A 22,146-nucleotide genomic window follows, 5' to 3' on the forward strand; every position below is an offset into this window, starting at 1 on the left:
CACAGTTTATGAAACTTCGGGGAAATCGAACGTTCAGTAAAGGTCTCCAGGATCTTTGGCCATCCGTTAAGTTGATGAATAAGAAGCACAATGTTCTCCTTATACACAGGCCCACCTGCCCCCGCCCCTGCCCCCAGGCTCCACAGTCAACCTAGCTGTCGTCCCATCTGCACAGTAGATGCTTGTGCATCCTGAGCGACTGAGAACGCCACATTCACTTGTTCTTTAATGCCGTCACCATGACCTTCCAGCTCTTCCAGTCAGCCATACCCTTGATGCAGCCCTCAGATTAGATGAAAAACCTCACCTCTGGTGGATCCCAGGGGACCCCCAAGGACCACAAGGTTACTATAGTCAGATGGCATGCAGTTCCACCTGGGAGTCAAAGTTTTATGTGGGCAGATGCTGTTGTCAAAAGCTGGGTGTGTTTTCTGGCAATGCACTCACCATATAGAAATCCCTATATGTAAATCCCATGTTAATTTATCACATTTCAGTTGGAAAGGAAGGCATTGTATATGATGAAATATATGTGGAGAGTCAGGCTGTCCAATGTGCAAACCGCAAGGCAGCTGAGGTAGTTGGATTAAGAGACTAGATGAGGCATAGAATACTACTGGTATGTGTGCAATGGAATAAATATTAAGTTATGTTTTTGAGGTCCATTTTCATTCCTGGAGCTCAGATTTCATTTGCTATTGCTATGTACTTTATATATCCAAGGACATTGCCTCAGGGTTGCAAGCTCTTTAAGGAAATTTTGTGCTTATAGCCATGTATTGTATAGAAGAACACAAATTGAGTTTTCCTCAAAAAAAAAAAGCAGCCCAAGATTTTAGAGAGAGCATGATAACCAAAGAGAAAATCACATACACTCAAATGTATGAGACTATAAATTACATAGCTTGAGGGAAAAAAAAGTCCTTCACAAATGCAAACAGATCCATAAGGATACCAGCAGTTAATGGAAAAATGGAAGTAAGAGAGAAAAAAGGCTACAGGGACCACGGTTATCATGCTTTGGCAAATGGACTGCTCAATTCGAAACCAAAGTGCTCTACTTCTGGGAAGATACAGTTTAGTTTCAACAAGTGCCTTTGGGTCAACAAGAAATAGCAGTGTTGGAGATTAGTTCAAGATGGCGGAGAAGGACATGCGCTCATTTCCTCTTGCGAGAGCAATGGAATCACAACAAACTGCTGAACAATCATTGACAGGAAGACACTGAAACTCACCAAAAAAGATACCCCACATCCAAAGACAAAGGAGAAGACACAATGACACATTAGGAGGTGTGCAATCACAATAAAATCAAATCCCATAACTTCTGGATGGGTGACTCACAAATTGGAGAACACTTATACCACAGAAGTCCACCCACTGGAGTGAAGGTTCTGGGCCCCACGTTAGGCCTCCCAACCTGGGGGTCTGGCAACGGGAGGAGGAATTCCTAGAGAATCAGACTTTGAAGGCTAGCAGGATTTGATAGCAGGACTTTGACAGGACTGGGGGAAACAGAGACTCCACTCGTGGAGGGCACACACAAAGTAGTGTGCACATCGGGACCAAGGGGAAGGAGCAGTGACCCCATAGGAGACTGAACCAGACCTACCTGCTAGTGTTGGAGGGTCTCCTGCAGCAGTGTGTGGTGGCTGTGGCTCACTATGAGGACAAGGACACTGGCAGCAGAAGTTCTGGGAAGTACTCCTTGGCTTGAGCCCTACGAGAGTCCGCCATTAGCCCCAACAAAGAGCCTGGTAGGCTCCAGTGTTGGGTCACCTCAGGCCAAACAGCCAACAGGGAAGGAACCCAGCCCAACCTATCAGCAGACAAGCAGATTAAAGTTTTACTGAGCTCTGCCCACCAGAGCAACAGCCAGTTCTACCCACCACCCGTCCCTCCCATCAGGAAACTTACACAAGCCTCTTAGATAGCCTCATCCACCAGGGGGCAGACAGCAGAAGCAAGAAGAACTAGAATCCTGCAGCCTGCAGAACAAAAACCACATTTCACAGAAAGATAGGCAAGATGAAAAGGCACAGGGCTATGTACCAGATGAAGAAACAAGATAAAACCCCAGAAAAACAACAAACTGAAGTGGAGATAGGCAAATTTCCAGAAAAAGAATTCAGAATAATGATAGCGAAGGTGAGCCAGGTCCTCGGAAAAAGAATGGAGATAAAGATCGAGAAGATGCAAAAAATGTTTAACAAAGACCTAGAAGAATTAAAGAACAAACAAACTGATGAACAATAAAATAACTGAAATGAAAAATACACCAGAAGGAATCAATAGCAGAATAACTGAGGTAGAAGAACGGATAAGTGACAGGGAAGACAGAATGGTAGAATTCACTGCCATGGAACACAATAAAGAAAAAAGAATGAAAAGAAATGAAGACAGCCTAAGAGACTTCTGAGACAACATTAAACACAACAATATTTGCGTTATAGTGGTCCCAGAAGGAGAACAGAGAGAGAAAGGACCAGAGAAAATATTTGAAGAGATTATAGTGGAAAATTTCCCTAACATGGGAAAGGAAATAGCCACCCAAGTCCAGGAACTGCAGAGAGTCCCAGGCAGGATAAACCCAAGGACGAACCTGCTGAGACACATAATCAAATTGGCAAAATTAAAGACAAAGAAAAATTATTGAAAGCAACAAGGGAAAAAGGACAAATAACATACAAGGGAATTCCCATAAGGTTAACAGCTGATTTCTCAGCAGAAAGTCTACAAGCCAGAAGGGAGTGGCATGATATATTTAAAGTGATGAAAGGGAAGAACCTACAACCAAGATTACTCTACCTGGCAAGGATCTCATTCATATTTGATGGAGAAATCAAAAGCTTTACAGACAAGCAAAAGCTAAGAGAATTCAGCACCACCAAACCAGCTCTACAACAAATGCTAAAGGAATTTCTCTAAGTGGGAAACACAAGAGAAGAAAAGGACCTACAAAAACAAATGCATAACAATTAAGAAAATGGTAATAGAAACATACATATCGATAATCACCTTAAACGTGAATAGATTAAATGCTCCAACCAAAAGACACAAGCTCACTGAATGGATACAAAAAGAAGACCCATATATATATGCTGTCAACAAGAGACCCACTTCACACCTAGGGCCTCATACAGACTGAAGGTGAAGGGATGGAAAAAGATATTCCATGCAAATGGAAATCAAAAGAAAGCTGGAGTAGCAATACTCATATCAGATAAAATAGAGCTTAAAATAAAGAATGTTACAAGAGACAAGGAACGACACTACATAATGATCAAGGGATCAATGCAAGAAGAATATATAAAAATAATAAATATATATGCACCCAACATAGGAGCACCTCAATACATAAGGCAACTGCTAACAGCTATGAAAGAGGAAATCGACAGTAACACAATAATACTGGGGGACTTTAACACCTCATTTACAATTATGGACAGGTCATCCAAACAGAAAATTATATGGAAACACAAGCTTTAAATGACACAATACACCAGATAGATTTAATTGATATTTATAGGACATTCCATCCAAAAACAACAGATTACAATTTCTTCTAAAGTGCATACGGAACATTCTCCAGGATAGATCACATCTTGGGTCACAAATCAAACCTCAGTAAACTTAAGAAAATTGAAATCATCTCAAGCATCTTTTCTGACAACAATGCTATGAGATTAGAAATCAATTACAGGGAAAAAAACGTAAAAAAAAAACACATGGAGGCTAAACAATACATTACTAAATAAGCAAGAGATCACTGAAGAAATCAAAGAGAAAATCAAAAAATACCTAGAGACAAATGACAATGATCCAAAACCTATGGGATACAGCAAAAGCAGTTCTAAGAGGGAAGTTTATAGCAATACAAGCCTACCTCAAGAAACAAGAAAAATCTCAAATAAAGAATCTAACCTTACACCTACAGGAACTAGAGAAAGAAGAACAAACAAAATCCAAAATTACTAGAAGGAAGGAAATCATAAAGATCAGAGCAGAAATAAATGAAATAGAAACAAAGAAAACAATAGCAAAGATCAATAAAACTAAAAGTTGGTTCTTTGAGAAGATAAACAAAATTGATAAAACATTAGCCAGACTCATCAAGAAAAAGAGGGAGGGCTTCCCTGGTGGCGCAGTGGTTGAGAGTTCGCCTGCTGATGCAGGAGACATGGGTTCATGCCCTGGTCCGGGAAGATCCCACATGCCGCAGAGCGGCTAGGCCCGTGAGCCATGGCTGCTGAGCTTGCGCGTCCGGAGCCTGTGCTCCACAATGGGAGAGGGAGAGGCCACAACAGTGAGAGGCCCGCGTACCGCAAAAAAAAAAAAAAAAAAAAAAAAAAAGAGGGAGAGAACACAAATTAATAAAATTAGAAATGAAAAAGGAGAAGTTACAACAGACACGGCAGAAATACAAACTATCCTAAGAGACTACTACAAGCAACTCTATGCCAATAAAATGGACAACCTGGAAGAAATGGACAAATTCTTAGAAAGGTATAACCTACCAAGACTGAACCGGGAAGAAATAGAAAATATGAACACCCCAATCACAAGTAAGGACATTGAAACTGTGATTAAAAATCTTCTGACAAACAAAAGTCCAGGACCAGATGGCTTCACAGGTGAATCCTTTCAAACATTTAGAAAAGAGCAGACACCCATCCTTCTCAAACTCTTCCAAAAATTGCAGAGGAAGGAACACTCCCAAACTCATTCTATGATGCCAGTATCATCCTGATCCCAAAACCAGACAAGGATACTAAAAAATAAAGAAAATTACAGACCAATATCAGTGATGAATGTAGATGCAAATATCCTAAACAAAAATACCAGCAAACAGAATCTAACAACACATTAAAAGGATCATACACCAGGATCAAGTGGGATTTATCCCAGGGATGCAAGGATTCTACAATATACACAAATCAATCAATGTGATACATCATATTAATAAATTGAAAAATAAAAACCATATGATCGCCTCAATAGATGCAGGAAAAGCTTTTGACAAAATTTAACACCTATTTATGCTAAATACTCTCCAGAAAGTGGGCATAGTGAGAACCTACCTCAACACAATAAAGACCATATACGACAAACCCACAGCAAACATCATTCTCAATGGTGAAAAACTGAATGCATTTACTCTAAGATCAGGAACAGGACAAGGATGTCCACTCCTGCTACTATAATTCAACATAGCTTTGGAAGTCCTAGCCACAGCAATCAGAGAAGAAAAAGAGATAAAAGGAATTCAAATTGGAAAAGAAGAAGTAAAACTGTCACTATTTGCAGATGACATGATACTATACAGAGAGAATCCTAAAGATGCGACCCAAAAACTACTAGACCTAATCAATGAATTTGGTAACGTTGTGGGATACAAAATTAACGCACAGAAATCTCTTGCATTCCTATACACTGATGAAAACTCTGAAAGAGAAATTAAGGAAACACCCCCATTTACTATTGCAACAAAAAGAATAAAATGCCTAGGAATAAACCTACCTAGGAAGACAAAAGACCTGTATGCAGAAAACTATAAGACACTGATGAAAGAAATTAAAGATTATACCAACAGATGGAGAGATATACCATGTTCTTGGATTGGAAGAATCAATATTGTGAAAATGACTATACCACCCAAAGCAATCTACAGATTCAGTGCAATCCCTGTCAAATTACCAATGACATTTTTTACAGAAGTAGAACAAAAAATCTTAAAATTTGTATGGAGACACAAAAGACCCTGAATAGCAAAAGCAGTCTTGAGGGAAAAAAATGGACCTGGAGGAATCAGGCTCCCTGACTTCAGACTATACTACAAAGCTACAGTAATCAAGACAATATGGTACTGGCACAAAAACAGAAATATAGACATAGAACAGGACAGAAAGCCCAAAGATAAATCCACACACCTATGGTCAACTAATCTATGAAAAAAGAGGCAAGGATATACAGTGAAGAAAAGACAGTCTCGTTAACAATTGGTGCTGGGAAAAGTGGACAGCTACATGTAAAAGAATGAAAATAGAACACTCCCTAACACCATACACAAAAATAAACTCAATATGGATTCGAGACCTAAATGTAAGAGTGGACACTATAAAACTCTTAGAGGAAAACATAGGAAGAACACTCTTTGACATAAATCACAGCAAGATCTTTTTTGATCCACCTCGTAGAGTAATGGAAATAAATACAAAAATAAACAAATGGGACTTAATGAAACTTAAAAGCTTTTGTACAGCTAAGGAAACCATAAACAAGATGAAAAGACAACCCTCAGAATGGGAGAAAATATTTGCAAATGTATCAATGGACAAAGGATTAATCTCTAAAATATATAAACAGCTCATGCAGCTCAATGTTAAAAACACAAACAACCCAATCCAAAAATAGGCAGAAGACCTAAATAGACATTTCTCCAAAGAAGACATACAGATGGCCAAGAGGCACATGAAAAGCTGCTCAACATCACTAATTATTAGAGAAATGCAAATCAAAACTACACCTCACACCAGTTAGAATGGGCATCATCAGAAAATCTACAAACAACAAATGCTGGAGAGGGTGTGCAGAAAAGGGAATGCTCTCGCACTGTTGGTGGGAATGTAAGTTGATACAGCCACTATGGAGAACACTATGGAGGTTCCTTAAAAAACTAAAAATAGAATTACCATATGACCCAGCAATCCCACTACTGGGCATATACTCAGAGAAAACCATAATTCAAAAAGACACATGCACCCCAATGTTCAGTGCAGCACTATTTATGATAGCCGGGACATGGAAGCAAGCTAAATACCCGTGGACAGATGAATGGATAAAAAAGATGTGGTACATATATACAATGGAATATTACCCAGCCATAAAAAGGAACGAAATTGGGTCATTTGTAGAGACGTGGATGGATCTAGAGACTGTCATACAGAGTGAAGCAAGTCAGAAAGAGAAAAAGAAACACCGTATGCTAACACATATATATGGAATCTAGGAAGAAAAAAAAAAAGGTCATGAAGAACCTAGGGGTAAGACGGGAATAAAGACACAGACCTACTAGAGAATGGACTTCAGGATATGGGGAGGGGGAAGGGTAAGCTGTGACAAAGCGAGAGAGGGGCATGGACATATATACACTACCAAACGTAAAATAGCTAGCTAGTGGGAAGCAGCCGCATAGCACAGGGCGATCAGCTTGGTGGTTTGTGATCACCTAGAGGGGTGGGATAGGAAGGGTGGGAGGGAGGGAGATGCAAGAGGGAAGAGATATGGAACATATGTATATGTATAACTGATTCACTTTGTTATAAAGCAGAAACTAACACACCATTGTAAAGCAATTATACTCCAATAAAGATGTTAAAAAAAAATCAGATGTTCAAATTTGGAAGAAGCCTAGAGTGGTTTGATTTCATAAGTGAAGTCATCCACCTGCAGTATGCCACACATACCCCCATAGCAGGTGTCCAGCTTGCCCGTGGACCCAGGAACCCCTTCCAGGTAGCTAAAGTAGTAACAGTCTCAGGGGATAAAAGGGTAGTCCTCCTGCATGGCGCCTTGGTCGTTATCGGTGATAACAGGAAAATGCCTGGGCAGCAAGCTCTTCTTGACTCTCATATGAAGCACGTGTCTTTGGCCACTGAAGCGAAACTTGTAGGAGAGCTGGCCTTGTGTTGCGGCTCCACGCACTCTGTGGGACACCTTCCTGGGGATCACAATTTCAGAGGAAGTGAAGCGCCAACCTGGGGGGTCATGGGAGCAGCAGGTCGGAAACAGGAGCAGCCAGAGCAGAGGAAGCCAGAGATCACCTGCCAGGTGGGCCTGGGCCCAGGCAGGCCCCATGAGTGAGGAAGCCTGTGACCAAAGAAATCCACTCCAGCGGGAGGCAGGCAAGACTATCCCTGCAACAGCAACTCCTAAACAGCAGTCTAGTCCTGAGGAGAGCAGAGAGAGGCTGGAGGCTGGGCATCCCCAGAGAGGTGCAGGAGGGAGCGGGAAGCCCTTATATAACAATGGTGTATTCATGAGGGGGAGGGGCTGTGCTAAGTGATCCTGGGGATCCTGGCACAGGGCTCTTAGAGAGGAGGAAACATGGGAAAAATTAGGAAAAATGGAGTGTATAGCTTGGGCTGAGTGGTCCCACGGCCTCTTGGAGAAGTCACAGGGGAAGAATCAGTGGGTGTTGTGCAATTTTAAGACAGTGATTGACATCTTTTTCCTGAAACCAAAATGAGACAAGGCTTCAATTTGTAATTAAGAAATTACAAAATGGAGAGGAGAGTGGAAGCTTCTTTTTGTAAGAATTTTGAGGAAAGAATCAGATTCTCTCATACTTTATAAAAATAGAATGTGTTGGGGGTGATTAACGGAACAAAAGAATAAATAGTGTCATGAGTAGAAAAGGTAAGGTGGATAATAATAGTTTCTAATAAAGTTAAACTTATACTTGCCCTACGTCTCAGTGATTCCAGCCATAGGACGTTCCCCACAGCGATTCGTATGTGGATATTTATAGCAGCATTATTCACAAGTTTATTCCACAGACTGGAAACAAACAACCAGTACTGAATGGCAAACTGGCATATTCATTTAGTACGATAATCCTCAGTAAATCTGAACAAGTTTCCACCATGTGTAAGAACATGGATGTATCTATCTCATAGATATTATGATGATAGAAAGAAATCAGACCAAAGAAACTTCATACAGGACTTCATTTGTATGAAGTTCTGGAATAGTCCAGAAAATAATATAGGAGAACAGAATTAAAATCACTGTTTTCATGATGTGAGGGAAGGGAGGGATGGAGGGAAGTTTCTGGAGTGATGGGAAACTTCTGAATCTTGATTGGAGTGTTCTCAAGATGAACGTTTTAAATCCTAACCCCCAAGGTGGTGGTATTAGCAGGTGGGGTCTTTGGAAGGTGATTAGTGCTTTTATAGAAGAGGACTCAGAGAGATCCTTCACCCCTTCTGCCCTGTGTGGTTACAGTGAGAAGGAGTCACCTATGAGCCAGGAAGTGGTTCTCACCAGACACTAAATCTGCTGGTGCCTTGATCTTGGACTTCCTAGCCTTCAGAACTGTGAGAAATTAAGTATTCTTGTTTATAAGACACCGAGTCTAAGGTATTTTATTATAGCAGTCCAAACAGACTAAGACAGGATGGTGCTTACAAGTCAAAACTCATCAAGCCGCATCCTTAAATCTGTGCATTTTATTGTATGCTGAGTATACCTCAAAAGAATTGATTTATAAAACAATTCTGACTTTAGCTTCTTTTTAGCTCTTTCCAGAAGAGTGCATCATTATCATGATCGTCACTGTTTCATACTTCATTTTCTTTGTCTTTTCAAAAATCAATTCTACACAGAACTGCTTGTAAATTGAATCAACTCAAAATAAGGAAGTTACCATGAACAGCTTATCTCACTTGACTAATCCTCTTGTGGATCATATTAACACACACATTAATATTTAGAAGAGAAGAATGTACCACTGTGTAAATGTGTTGTATGCAATACTGGAGGATTTTTTAAAAATCAGTGCACGCAGGAATATTCAAAAAGATACAAGTATGATTTAACTCAGCCTGAAGAGAATTCACCACGAGAAAAAACGTAATTTCTTTTCTTATTTTTAAACTGAAGTATAGTTGATTTACAATATTATATTGTTTTCAGGTGTACAACACAGTGATTCAATATATTTATAGATTATACTCATTTAAGTTTACTACACTTTAAATATATGATGCCAGATGCCACTCTCTTCTGGCCTCTAGCATTTCCACAGAAACTTCAGCTGTTGGCCTTCTGAATTACTGTTTTCCTTTTCTTCTTATATATACCCAGGTGTGGAATTGCTGGATCATATGGTAGTTTTACTTTTAGCTTTTGATGAATCTCCATACTATTTTCCATAGTGGCTGCACCAATTTACATTCCTACCAACAGTGCATGAGGGTTCCCTTTTCTCCACATCTTCACTGACACTCATTGTTCCTTGTCTTTTTGATAATAACCATTCTGGAAGTTGTGAGGTTGTATCTCATTGTATCTTTGATTTGCATTTCTCTAATGATTAGTGATGTTGAGCATCTTTTCATGTGCCTGTTGGCCATCTATATGTCTTCTTTGGAAACTCTTCAGGTCCTCTGCCCATGTTTTAATCAGCTTATTGGGTTTTTCTTTTCATGTTTAGTTGTATATTGTGGATATTAACCCCTCATCAGATATATCATTTGCAAATATCTGTTCCCATTCATTAGGCGGCCTTTTCACTTTGTCGATAGTTTCTGCCACTGTGCAAAACCTTTTTAGTTTGATTAGGTTCCATTGGTTTATGTTTTGTTTCCTTTGCCAAAGAAGAATGTCAAAGAATGCACTCTCTCTGTTTCCTTCTAGATGTTTTATGATTTCAGGTCTTACATTTGAGTCTTTAATCCATTATGAGCTTATTTATACATAAGGGGTGAGAAAGTTGTCCTGTTTGATTCTTTTCTATGTTCCTGTCCAGTTTTCCCGACATAATTTACCAAAAAGGTTGTCTGTTCCCCATTGTATTTTCTTGCCTCCTTTGTTGTAGGTTAATTTCTGTATAAATGTGGGTTTTTCACTACTGTAGTTTTGTAGTATAGTTTGAATTCAGGAAGTGTGATACTTCCAGCTTTGTTCTCTCTCAAGATTGCTTTGGATATTTAGGGTCTTTTGTATTTCCATGGAAATTTCAGAATTATTTGTAATAGTTCTGTGAAAAATGTTATTGGTATTTTCATAAGGATTGCACTGAATCTGTAGACTGCCCTGGGTAGTAAGTTCATTTTAACAATATTAATTTTTCCAATCCATGAGCATGGTATATCTTTCCATTTGTTTGTATTGTCTTCCATTTTTTTCATTAATTTCTTATAGTTTTCCGAGTACAGTACAGTTTTACCTCCTTAGTTAGATTTTATCCTAGGTATTTCATTCTTTGCATGTGATTGTAAATGGGATTGTTTTCTTATTTTCTCTGATAGTTTGTTGCTAGTGTATTGAAATGCAACAAATTTTTTTTTTTTTTTTTTGCAGTACGCGGGCCTCTCACTGTTGTGGGCTCTCCCGTTGCGGAGCACAGGCTCCGGACGCGCAGGCTCAGCGGCCATGGCTCACGGGTCTAGCCGCTCCACGGCACGTGCGATCTTCCCAGACCGGGGCACGAACCCATGTCCCCTGCATCGGCAGGTGGACTCTCAACCACTGCGCCACCAGGGAAGCCCAACAAATTTTTGTATATTAATTTTGTATTATGCAACTTTACTGTATTCATTGATGAGTTCTAGTAGTTTTCCAGTGGTGTCTTTAGGATTCTCTATGTATAGTATCATGTCATCTGCAAACAATGACAGCTTTACTTCTTCAATTTGGATTCCTTTTGTTTCTATTTCTTGTCTCATTGCCGTGGCTAGGACTTCCAATACTATGTTGAATAAAAGTGGTGATAGTGGTCATCCTTGTCTTCTTCCTGATCTTCAAGCCTCTTTCACTTTAAGTCTGGGTGTGATTGGCTGATGGATGAGCTGAGCCCTGGTGCTCTTCTCAGTGCATGGGCCCTTTAAGAAATGTCTCCCAGATTACTACAGTCTTGTGGGTCCCGTTAGTTTTCAAAGATGTTGGGGGTCATCTCTCTGGTGCAGGTCCTAAAAGTTGAGGTTACTGATGTGGAAATAAAACCCTTTGCTCCTCAGGGAGAAGCTTCGGGTTTTGAGTTTTCTCTGGGTTGTGTGCCACTGTGCTGGGGATGGGGTTTATGGCAAGATTGTATCCCAGCCTCCTGCCCAGTTTGAGGTGGTTTTCCTCTTGTTTGCCTGATGTGGTCATCACTTAGCCAGTCTTTAGGTTTTTTTAAGAGAAAATTGTTCTGTAGGTAGCTGCAGACTCAGTGTGTCAGAAGAAGTGAGATCAGGGTTTTCCTATGTTGTCATCTTGAACCAGAACCCTCTGTTGTTGTTTTGCTTCCTTCCTTGTTCTTGGCTGTTTTCTAGATAGTTCTGATTACCTTTGGCTATCTCAGTCATTTCTGTAGGTTTGGGAGTAAAGGCAGAAATTAGAGGGACAGAGATCCCACTATAGTAGTAGTGGCAGTGTAACCAGTGTTTTTTATCTTCTGTATTTTGATGCTTTGACATCTGGGGCCTTCCTGACCCTGAATGGACTACTCCTCCCAGTGTTAGTCAATTTTTAGAGATAGTAAACAACTCTCCCATGAGCGCAGTTTTCAAATACAAACCAGACAATCCAGAGCCCACATTCCAACTACCTCCTTTCTGAGCTCTCACACTTAGGGCCATTATCCACATGCCCTAATCACCCCCAAGGCCAGGTACCAGATAGCTAGGGACAGCCCCTATGCCACAGAGACCACTGACATTATTCAAACTAGCCAATCCTAAGCCTGCTTACCTGGCCTTGTCTGTTCCTTCTCATGGAAACCACAATAAAGTCTCTTGCCCACAGTTCCTCCGTCTCCCTCTGCTTTGTGACCAGCATCAGTGCTTCCCTGTGTGGCCCCCATGGCACAGTGTGCCCTCTTTTCTTGGAAACTGTGAGTAACAAACTATCTTTTCAATGTCAGTTTTCTCCTGATCTTTTGGCCTTACTATACCTCAAGTATTCTATTAATGCACAATATTTAAAACAGGTAGGAGAAAACTACCAATCCTTTCTTATTCCCTATCTTTTTTCTGCATCTGAAGAGACACTATTGTGTGTGTGTGTGTGACTAGTACCAAATAATTTTTCCAGTAAGTTATTTTTCTACATAGATTACTCTCCTCCAAACTCAAAAGGCAAGGGCAATGTGGTGGAGTATAAGGAGCCAGAAAATATTCTGGTTCTGGTTTCAAACCTTGACTGTTTAGGTTTTAACATTAATAATGATATTAACTAGAGACAGTTAACTTCACATCTCCAAAGTTCTATCTTTCCATCGTTATCATAGGGTAATAATTTCAATCTAATAACATTATTTAAGCATGGAATGAAATAACTTCCATAAAGTGCCTGGTGAGTTCTTAATATTGTTATAACTTTTATGTGAATCCTTGAATTTTGGATGGTATCCTGGCTATGATGGGTGCTTCATGAAGTCTGACAATGGTCACTCTTCAATTCATTTCCAAAATTACAGCAGGGGAAATTTTCATTGAACTTTCCCTGGCTTCTCTTTCTTGTAGGATAAGAGATTCTTAAAAAGAGCCTTTCCTAGGAAATGTGTCAATGCTCCTCAATTTGGGACTCCAAGGGATCAACATTTGGGAGCTTTCTTCTCTCGTTTTCACTCTTAGAAGTCTATCTCAACCTGCGATAGTCTTTGGCAGCAGTTCTCAAACTATAGTGTAGCAGGACCTCAGTTTTTGTAAATAAAGTTTTACTGGAAAACAGCCACACCCTTTTGCATATATATTGTCTATGGTTGCTTTCATACCAAAACTGCAAAGACCCAAGGCCTGCAAGCCTAAAATATTTACTATCTTGTCCTTTGAGAAAAAATTTGCTGAACCCTGGTCTTCGCTGTTTGAAGTTGGGTTTCTTCCTCTGTGGATTAAAAATGACCACAAATTCTTTGCACTGCTTCCATCAAGAGGTGGGGTTTAGGTCCCATCCGATAATGACTCTAGGCTTGGCCATGGCCTGGTCTGGCCAATAAAACATCAGCAAGTGTGACAAGTACAAAGGCTTGACTAGCGCTTTCCACATTGGGACTTGCCTTCTTAGAACAATTCCCTGAGAACCCCCTCTTCTGCTGCTATGAAGAGCCCAATCTAGTCTATTGGAAAATGAGAGGCCATGTGGAGAAAAAGCAAGGCACCCTTGGCTATAGCTAGCACTAAGTACCAGACAGGAGACAGAGGCCATCTTGGACTACTTACCCTTCTTCTGCCATCAGATGAATGCTGTTCCATGTGACTCTAGGTGGTAGCAGAAGAAACAGTCAATTCATAGAATCTCTTTAAAAAGAATTTTTAAAAATTTAAGCCATTAAGCTTTGCAGTGGTTTGTTATGTAATTGATAACTTACATACCTTCTTTGCCCATCAAGGGAGAAAATGGCCATTCTGTACACATTACAGTTAGACACTAGCACTTTGACTCCAGGTCTGGTCTTTGCTTAAGTCATATGATGCAGCAATAATGACTTTTCCTATCAGAGTCAGCTATATACAAGGTAACTTGGGCAAAAGTCAATATTCAGTTCTGACAAGTCCTTTCACATCCTGTGGCTCAAACCCCTTTCTGTATTCTATGTATCTTGTAAGGTTTTGGGGGATGGAGGGAAGACAAGTCAGATAGCAAATGTTGGTAATTGTTTTCAAACTTTGTATAAAACGAATGGTACTACTACTGCTATTGTGGTAGAACATTTAACCTAATGCAGTCAATTCCCTATTATCCATAATGGAAGGCTATGCTAGCATGGTTGAACCAAATTCAGTATAATAAACTTTAATTTCCTGGAATGATGGAAGAGAAATGAGACTCCTCACTGGCTTGAAGGAAATTCCCACGTCTGGCACTAATTAGCAATGTATCTTGAGCAAGTTATTAACTTCTTTAGACCTTGAGTTACCCTATCTATAAAAATAGAATTATTGATACTGACTCGCATAGTTTTGAGAATTCACTGACATTTATAAGTTATGGAAAAGGATGGCCCAGTGCCGTGCCTGGAACCATGGAGAGTAGAGACAGCATAGTGTAATGGTTATGAATGTAGGTTCTGGAGCTAAACTGCCTGAGTTTAAATCCCAGCTCTGGCACTTAATAGCTGTGTAATTTAGGCAAATTAATCTATGTCTGACGCTTATCTCATCTGTAAAATGGGGATAACAGCAGCAGTTACAGAGTTGTTGTGTGGCTTAAATAAACACATGTAAAGGGCTTAGCACAGTAGCTAAAATAAGATTGAAATAAACTGATGAGAGCTTAATAATTGTTAGCCAATTATTATTAGCAGTACATGATAGAGCCCTTATCCTTATCTCCTAATCTTCTATGTCAAAGCTAAGCCTCAAACTGATCATTTAGATTTCTTTCTTTTCTCTTTCCATTGCTCTGTCAGAGTGTTACCCCAGGAAGTTGGTGGTTAAATAAGGAGATATTTATTCAACAATCCCCAAAATAAGGTGGAAAAGATTGTAAAGGTTTGCTGACAAATGCAACAAGTTTTTGTTAAATGGCAATACTAAGTTAGGCACAGTTAGATACACTATTATTTCATGTACTGTATCTGGTATCAAATAGAAAAACTTAAGAGAGATTATTATCTGTTTTGATGGCATCATTAACATATTTAATTTATAATGGTATTCCTTAGAAAATATGGTTTTATGTCCATATGTCTTCCAAGTTGCTACAGGGCATCTATTTGATCTGAGAAACTGACTGCTCTTTAGATCCAGGCATGCAATATGACGTTAGGATCAAAGTAGAAAGGAAGCAAAATAAAATAAGGTTCATAAGGAAAATAATCTTATAAAGACTAACATGTCTTGGGGGTAAAATGCGCATGTATTTCACACAATAAAAACAACGTTCAACGTCAAAAACAGTAATAAGAAACTCATATTCAAATCAGCATTGCCGATACAGAATTAAAATGGGATTCGATTTTGTGATTCCATTCGCAAATCTGCCAAGTAGGAAGGATCACCCATTTTCCTGTGACTGGTCAAGCAATTTAATGATTACAGTAAATACAAAGTTCTTTTGTAAATGACTCTGTTAATGATTGACTTGCATTTGAAACCACATTTCAGCTCTCTCCCTTTCCCCCTTTCCCCTGCAAAAAGTAATAGAATATGAACAGTAAGGAAAACATTTAGAAACAAGACCTAGTGGTTGCTATAATTTGATTCTTTAGACACAACAATGCTTTCTTATCATATAGGTTATTACAGTATCGTCAAGTATATCAGGTAAGCAGATCAAGTGCTTTGGAGTCTCTCTATAAATATCAACATCAGGCAAGAGACTATGGCTGTTAAGAACTTGGTTCTGATCAGAACAGAATTCCTTAAAATACTGTCTTCCTTTTGGTAGCAATTGCCCTTTTGGATGTGAGTGCTTGTCTCAAAAAGATTTGCAGATAAAAAGAGAAACAGCAAAAGGGGCTTACCCCAGGATACCAACCAACCGTAAACCTATTATAAATGAGAGGTAAAGAGCTTCACAACTCAATCTACTATTTCTAGGTGATATCAGAAAAATACTTTAACATCAAGATCACCAACAAATACTCCCCCACTTTCAGATAATGAGCTATTTCAGCTTAGTGTGACCATATTTAATTTATATTTTCAGCACCTAGCACATAGTAGGCACTCATTTGTTGAATGAAGAAAAAAACTCTCATCTGTCCAAAGATAAATTTCAACTAAAATAGTTATGTTTATTGTCTTCACATGAAATTACATGAACTCTACTCCCCCACATAGTTGAGAACCTTGTTTCATTTTTAAAAATATTTTAAAAATTGCTTATCTACACAACAAAAACAATGTCCAATGTAAAAAAAATACTTTTCTAGTTTTGAACTATTGGAATTAGTCTCAGAAGAGCTCATCTGATTGAATTTGATACAAGGTCTTTCTCAGATTACTCTGTGTAATCTCCCAATTCTGCATGATGCTTGCAATACCCTTCAGCTGTCAATCAGTTCTTCTGATCTTTACTTAAGGCCCCAAGAAAGAAGATGGAAGTGGACTGAGATAAAAAGGATAGCTTTGTCTATGTTCATATAGTGGATACATTCAAGACATATATATGAGACAGAAAGGGCACCTCTGCCACAGACTAAGTCTTTGATCTGGGTTAAGTTAGTTCACATCTCTGAACCTTGATTTTCTCATCTTTAAGACAGATTCATCCTAGAATCTTTTAGCTCCAATGTTCTATGATTTGGTTTTAATTTAATAGAGGCACACACTGACACGCTAATACATTTTGCTGGAGTTTGGTCAGTCCTTAGCAAATCAGAAGCCAAATACTGCTCCACTTCTAATTCCACATCTATACTTGAGGCAGAAGCTAATGGGGAGCTGGGCTCCAAAAAGGCCCAAGTGCAATTCTCATTTTTGGCTGGAGCAATGCCTGTATGTAATTCAATCATTTAAAGTGTCTAGGTTTAAATGCCAGAGAGTTTTTTTTTTTTTTTTCCTGACACTGCACTCTGGAATCACATGAACTCTGTTCCACTGCTGCCCTATTCCCACCCCTAGAGATTCTGCTTAATTGATCTAGGTGCAGCCTGGGCATCAGAATTTTTATCAGCTCTCTGGGTGATTCTAACCTGAGAAAAAGGTGACTACTGGCATAGAGCAGTGATTCTCAAACTTTAATGTGCGTCAGTCACCTGGAGGGAGTGTTAAAGCAGGCTGCTGGGTGCCCTACTCAATTTCTGATTCAGTAGGTCTAGGGTAGAGCCCAAGAATTTGCTTTCCTAACAAGTTCCCAGGTAATGCTGATGTTTTTGTCCAGAGACCTCACTTTGAGAACCACTGCCAGTAAGGAAATATTGGTGGTGGCACCTGAAGTCCTGAGTTTAAATCCTGATTCTATTATTACCACCTATGTAATCTTAGTAGAACAATTTATTCTCTTTTCTTTAGTGTCTTTTTAACAATACTTAGACTTCAGAGTTGTGAGGCATGAAGAAACAGTGTTACCAATCAGGGTTTAGTTTAGTACCTGGCACAGAATGTAGTAACAGGTATTAATTTCCTTTTTCTATTATACGTGTCTAGGTGGTGTGATTAAGTTAAATCAATAGCATTGGTTAAAACTTGGCAGGAAAAGAGAGACGACTGAAGCAAACAACGTCTTATTAGAATTGTATGTATAATATAGGATGATAAATGTAGCAAAGTGTTTTAAGTAAATGTCTTAAAAAAGATTCTCATTCAATTTTTAAAACTTTGAACATAGTAATTTAGGTGGGGAGAATATTAGCTACAATCGATAAAGTGACAGAAATGTTAGATTCAATCTATAAATAGGATGAATTTTTTAATGACCTACAATGGACTCCAATACTTCATCTATGATAATAATTTTTCTAGAGAATCAGAAATAAGAATATAATTGAAGTAGCATACTTGCCTAAACCTTTACTATATTGATCTTTAAATGCTATTTAATTCCAGAGAAAACCTGAATTATTAAAGTGCATTGGAATCCCTATTATCAACCAAAGCAAAACCTCTACCAATGATGGGATAGGTGTTTTTATTTACATATACCAACAAACAACAAACAAAATAGCTTTCCTTCCTGCTTGCCATTTGCTTCCTTTTGTATGTCTCAAGGTCCTCTCAGGAGTTAATGTCCAAACCCCGAAAGGAATCCTGGGAGGAAAGCAGGCCCACTTCAGAAGCTGCTGCACATTCCTCCAGATACAGGGAGGGCACCCGAGGTTGTGCCTCCACAGAGGGGCTGGTTGAGGTGAGAACTGGAATACTGAATGCAGTTGTCTAAGTGAGTCTCAGAGGTACTGAACAGTTCAGGTCTGAAGGCAGAAATCCTCTTAGGATTTGTTTACAGCAAGTTTCTTCTTATACCAATAGGTGACCCAGAGGCAAGGTCTTAACTGGGGTTATTTTTAAAAGCCTTCCCTTTCCACTCTGGCCTGATGCCATTACGTGACAGCTTTCTTTTTCTGAATTCCTAAAAAAAAAAAAAGAAAAAAGAAAATGTGTCTGCACGTCTTTGTAGCTGCATCATACTCTGAAAAGTACCATTTCTTTTATTATTGTTCTCAACTATTACTTAACCTGATGATATACTTTTAACTTCTCATCTATTTATGAATTCTCTTGACTGTGAGCTCCTCAAGGGTCCTTAACTTGTCCCCTTCCTCCACGGAACTTTCTCAAGTGCCTCTATTCTCAGTAACCGTTCCCTTTGGTTTGCAATATAAATTTGACACTAACTTACATTGCCCTGCCTATGGAGGTAATTGTATATTATTTTATGTGTAAAGGTGTTCTCTTCCCAACTGGAACCAAAAAAAAAAAACCCTTTAGGAATGGAGGCTATGTATTTTGCTTCTTTGTAAAAGTCGTAACAAAGCTGATGTCCAATCAACATTTATAAAATTCTTACCAGATCATCCATGCTAAAAATTGGACACAACTGACTGCCTGAGGGAAAGTCTTCATACTCTTGCTGTCAAGATTATATAAAGCCTATAGCCTGGCCAGTATATTTAGAGGATGGAAATGATTTTCTTTAAGCCAGCAAATTAGTCTTGGTTCAGCTCTCCTTAGTGCTTTAAAACCAACCTTCAATACCACATGAACAGGAGGGTTCCCACCTCATTTATATCCTTGGTATTCCCTAACATCCATTCATCCATAAGGTTTCTCCTTGAAACATCCACCAAACTTCCCTAGCCCCTAAAACAAACAAAACTCTTTTCTTCGCCTTCCCCGCAAAATGATTTATTCATTAAAAGCCATAACCAGCGTTCAGAACCTTTCAAAAAACAGGAGCAATCCAAATCCTTTCAACTTAACTGAATTGAAGCAGAGCTGATTTCATGCCCATCCTGCTGGCAGCAGTCCCTTTCTCAGATTTTGCCTGTTAGTCGAAACAAGACTGGTAGATAGCCTGAGTTTTTTCACTGGGTTGGTTTGGCCCCATCGCCATAGTTATAGCTCTGACCAGTCATTCCAGCTGATCCTTTATCAGGTCTGTAAGGTACCAAAATAGTCACTAGGGTAGCCCAGAGATTAGTAAGGTTTATATTTACATCTCCCGAGTTTTTTAAACAGACTGACTTGCACAAAGCTGGATTATGGCATTTTACCTCAACTTCACCGCAGCTATTATAAGAAGAAATATTGTTCTAAGATTTTTAATTAGTTGCATCCTCTCTTAAGGCTCACTCTCTCACTCCTGCTATGTATCGAATTCTTCAATTAAGATTATCCCTTAATTCTTACATCAGAAACCCAGAAACCAGAGTTGCTTTCTCTTTAATTCTCCATAAGGCATCACTATTATACTATCATATATTAATATGTATATGTGTGTGTGTGTGTGTGTATTTTTTTTGCTTTCTTAAAAAAGTAGAAATTCTCTCTTCATTCACCTCTGTTTGATACAAAGTAGGTGCCCAAGTAGGTAGTTAGAAATTAAATAAAGGACACAAAAACTTCCCAGCGAAGATCATTAAAGAGAAAAATCCTTTCTTCCTCTTATTACAGCTGATCTTTGACACATGCCAGGTAAGAAAAAAGGAATCACGCATGGTGATGGGAAGACTGGACCTCTCCCTCTCTGGGTTGCAGCTGAACTTCTATTGGTGGTCCTAGTAAAATATATAACTCTTCATTTGTTCTAAGCAAGTCCTTCTTTCAGCATTCGTTCAAACAATGCCTTTACTCTCCCACAAGAGTATGAGGATTTAGAGATTTTGAGCAGCAAGGTTCTGGTTGGGTAGCAGTCTCTTTAAATTGTGTGTTGGCTATGTAGAGAGAGGGAAAGTTATGGGAGAATGGCAAGGGAGGAGGGTGAGAGAAAGAGAGAAATGTATCTTCTTCTCCGGGAGCACTGGAAGAAAGCAAGCTTTTCAAAGTCGTTGCCGGTATCTCATGAAGGCCCAGGCTGCTACCATGATGAGGGCAAACACGGGCACCAGCACCACAGTTATGGGAATACCACTTGGCTCCCCTTCACCGTGATGTCCTAGAGGCCCATTCTGCACCTGTAACTGGAAGGGGAAGAAAAATGTTAACTCTAGTGACCAATGTGTGTTTACCACAACTGAAATGTCCAAGCTGACACATTACCTGGGTCTACAGTCTCTATACCACCCAAAGCTGTAAACCCCAAGCACTATCGAACAGGAGTCCTCTCTGTTTGTCCTGAGTTGATACAACAATCTCACCAATTCTTTGGAAACAAAATAAATCTGATGGGGAGGCATTTAACCTTGCTGTGCTAATGACCTAAAGGGACCCCTGAGATAACCTCTTTCTATTTCTGTACTGTCTCCACCAAGCTATATGTGTATCATACCAGGAAAATGAAGATATGAGGTGAAGCCTGTTGATCCTATAGGGAGCCTGGAAATTACTGGCCAGGGGCAGGGTGTGTCCATCTTTCTAGAAAGATTATCAGTCATCAGAGTGCAATAAGAGCAGATCTGAGCAATGTTAACACAGGTGCAATGCCATTATTTAGAAATACTTCCAATTCCCAAAAGGTACCCACTCCTTCCGAAGGTGGGGTCCTGTCCTTCATCCCCTATTCTGTAATACTAGGCAAAGATAAAGGTGAAACCTATATGGAATGGAAGTAAAAGACTCAAAGGTAAATAAGTAAAAATAAATCATATCCTAACAGTTATAATTTTTCATTGCCTAAGCATTCCATTTTGAGGCTGGTGGTCTTTCTTTATTTCAATCAATTTTGTAAAAGGTAGCCTTTCTTAACATTACCTTTTTTTTTAAACCGTTTTTCAAAACTGAAGTATAAAAAAAATATTAAAAAAAAAACAAAAAAAAAAAACAAAAACTGAAGTATAGTTAATTTACAATGTTGTGTTAGTTTCAGGTGTACAGCAAGGCGATTCACTTATATACATATTCTTTTTCAGATTCTTTTCCATTATAGTTATTACACGATATTGAATATAGTTCCCTGTGCTATACAGTAGGTTCTTGTTTATCTATTTTATACACAGTACTGTGTATATGCTAATCCCAAACTCCTAATTTATCTCTCCCCCCTCTGCCCCACTATCCCCTCTGGTAACCATAAGTTTGTTTTCTATGTCTATGAGTCTATTTCTGTTTCATAAATAAGTTCATATGTATCACTTTTTAAGATTCCACATATAAGTGATATCATACAGTATTTGTCTTTGTCTGACTTACTTCACTTAATATGACAATCTCTAAGTCCATCCATGTTCCTGCAAATGGCAATATTTCATTCTTTTTTTACAGCTGAGTAATATTCCATTACACACACACACACACACACACACACACACACACACACACCACATCTTCTTTATCCATTCATCTGGACACTTAGGTTGCTTCCATGTCCTGGCTATTGTAAATAGTGCTATAAACATTGGGG

General features: G+C 39.1%; 1 protein-coding gene and 1 pseudogene across 8 annotated transcripts in view; both read right to left on the reverse strand.

Annotated features, from left to right (window-relative positions):
- Positions 1–7,260: 7,260 nt before the first annotated feature.
- LOC149750321 (disintegrin and metalloproteinase domain-containing protein 20-like) lies at positions 7,261–16,436 on the reverse strand (annotated as a pseudogene). Its single transcript, XR_016392208.1, has 2 exons — positions 14,079–16,436; positions 7,261–13,964 (listed from the first exon to the last, which is right to left on the reverse strand). The product of XR_016392208.1 is annotated as a disintegrin and metalloproteinase domain-containing protein 20-like (transcript).
- Positions 16,437–18,262: 1,826 nt separating this feature from the next.
- Positions 18,263–22,146, reverse strand: part of SYNJ2BP (synaptojanin 2 binding protein) — an 84,947-nt gene continuing 81,063 nt past the window's right edge. For 3 of the 7 annotated variants that reach the window (XM_089907888.1, XM_089907886.1, XM_089907885.1), the window contains one exon: positions 18,263–20,767. In XM_089907888.1, coding sequence (XP_089764014.1) covers positions 20,627–20,767 — 141 coding nt within the window. In that variant the 3' untranslated portion in view covers positions 18,263–20,626. Of the gene's footprint in view, positions 20,768–21,075; positions 21,162–22,146 lie in introns of all 7 variants that reach the window. The other 4 variants (XR_002644075.2, XR_002644073.2, XR_002644074.2 and 1 more) reach the window with 4 other exon arrangements.

Source organism: Delphinapterus leucas, chromosome 2, assembly GCF_059928025.1.
Source record: "Delphinapterus leucas isolate spDelLeu-1000000601 "Yukka" chromosome 2, BTC_Dleu_Yukka2, whole genome shotgun sequence".
NCBI lineage: Eukaryota > Metazoa > Chordata > Mammalia > Artiodactyla > Monodontidae > Delphinapterus > Delphinapterus leucas.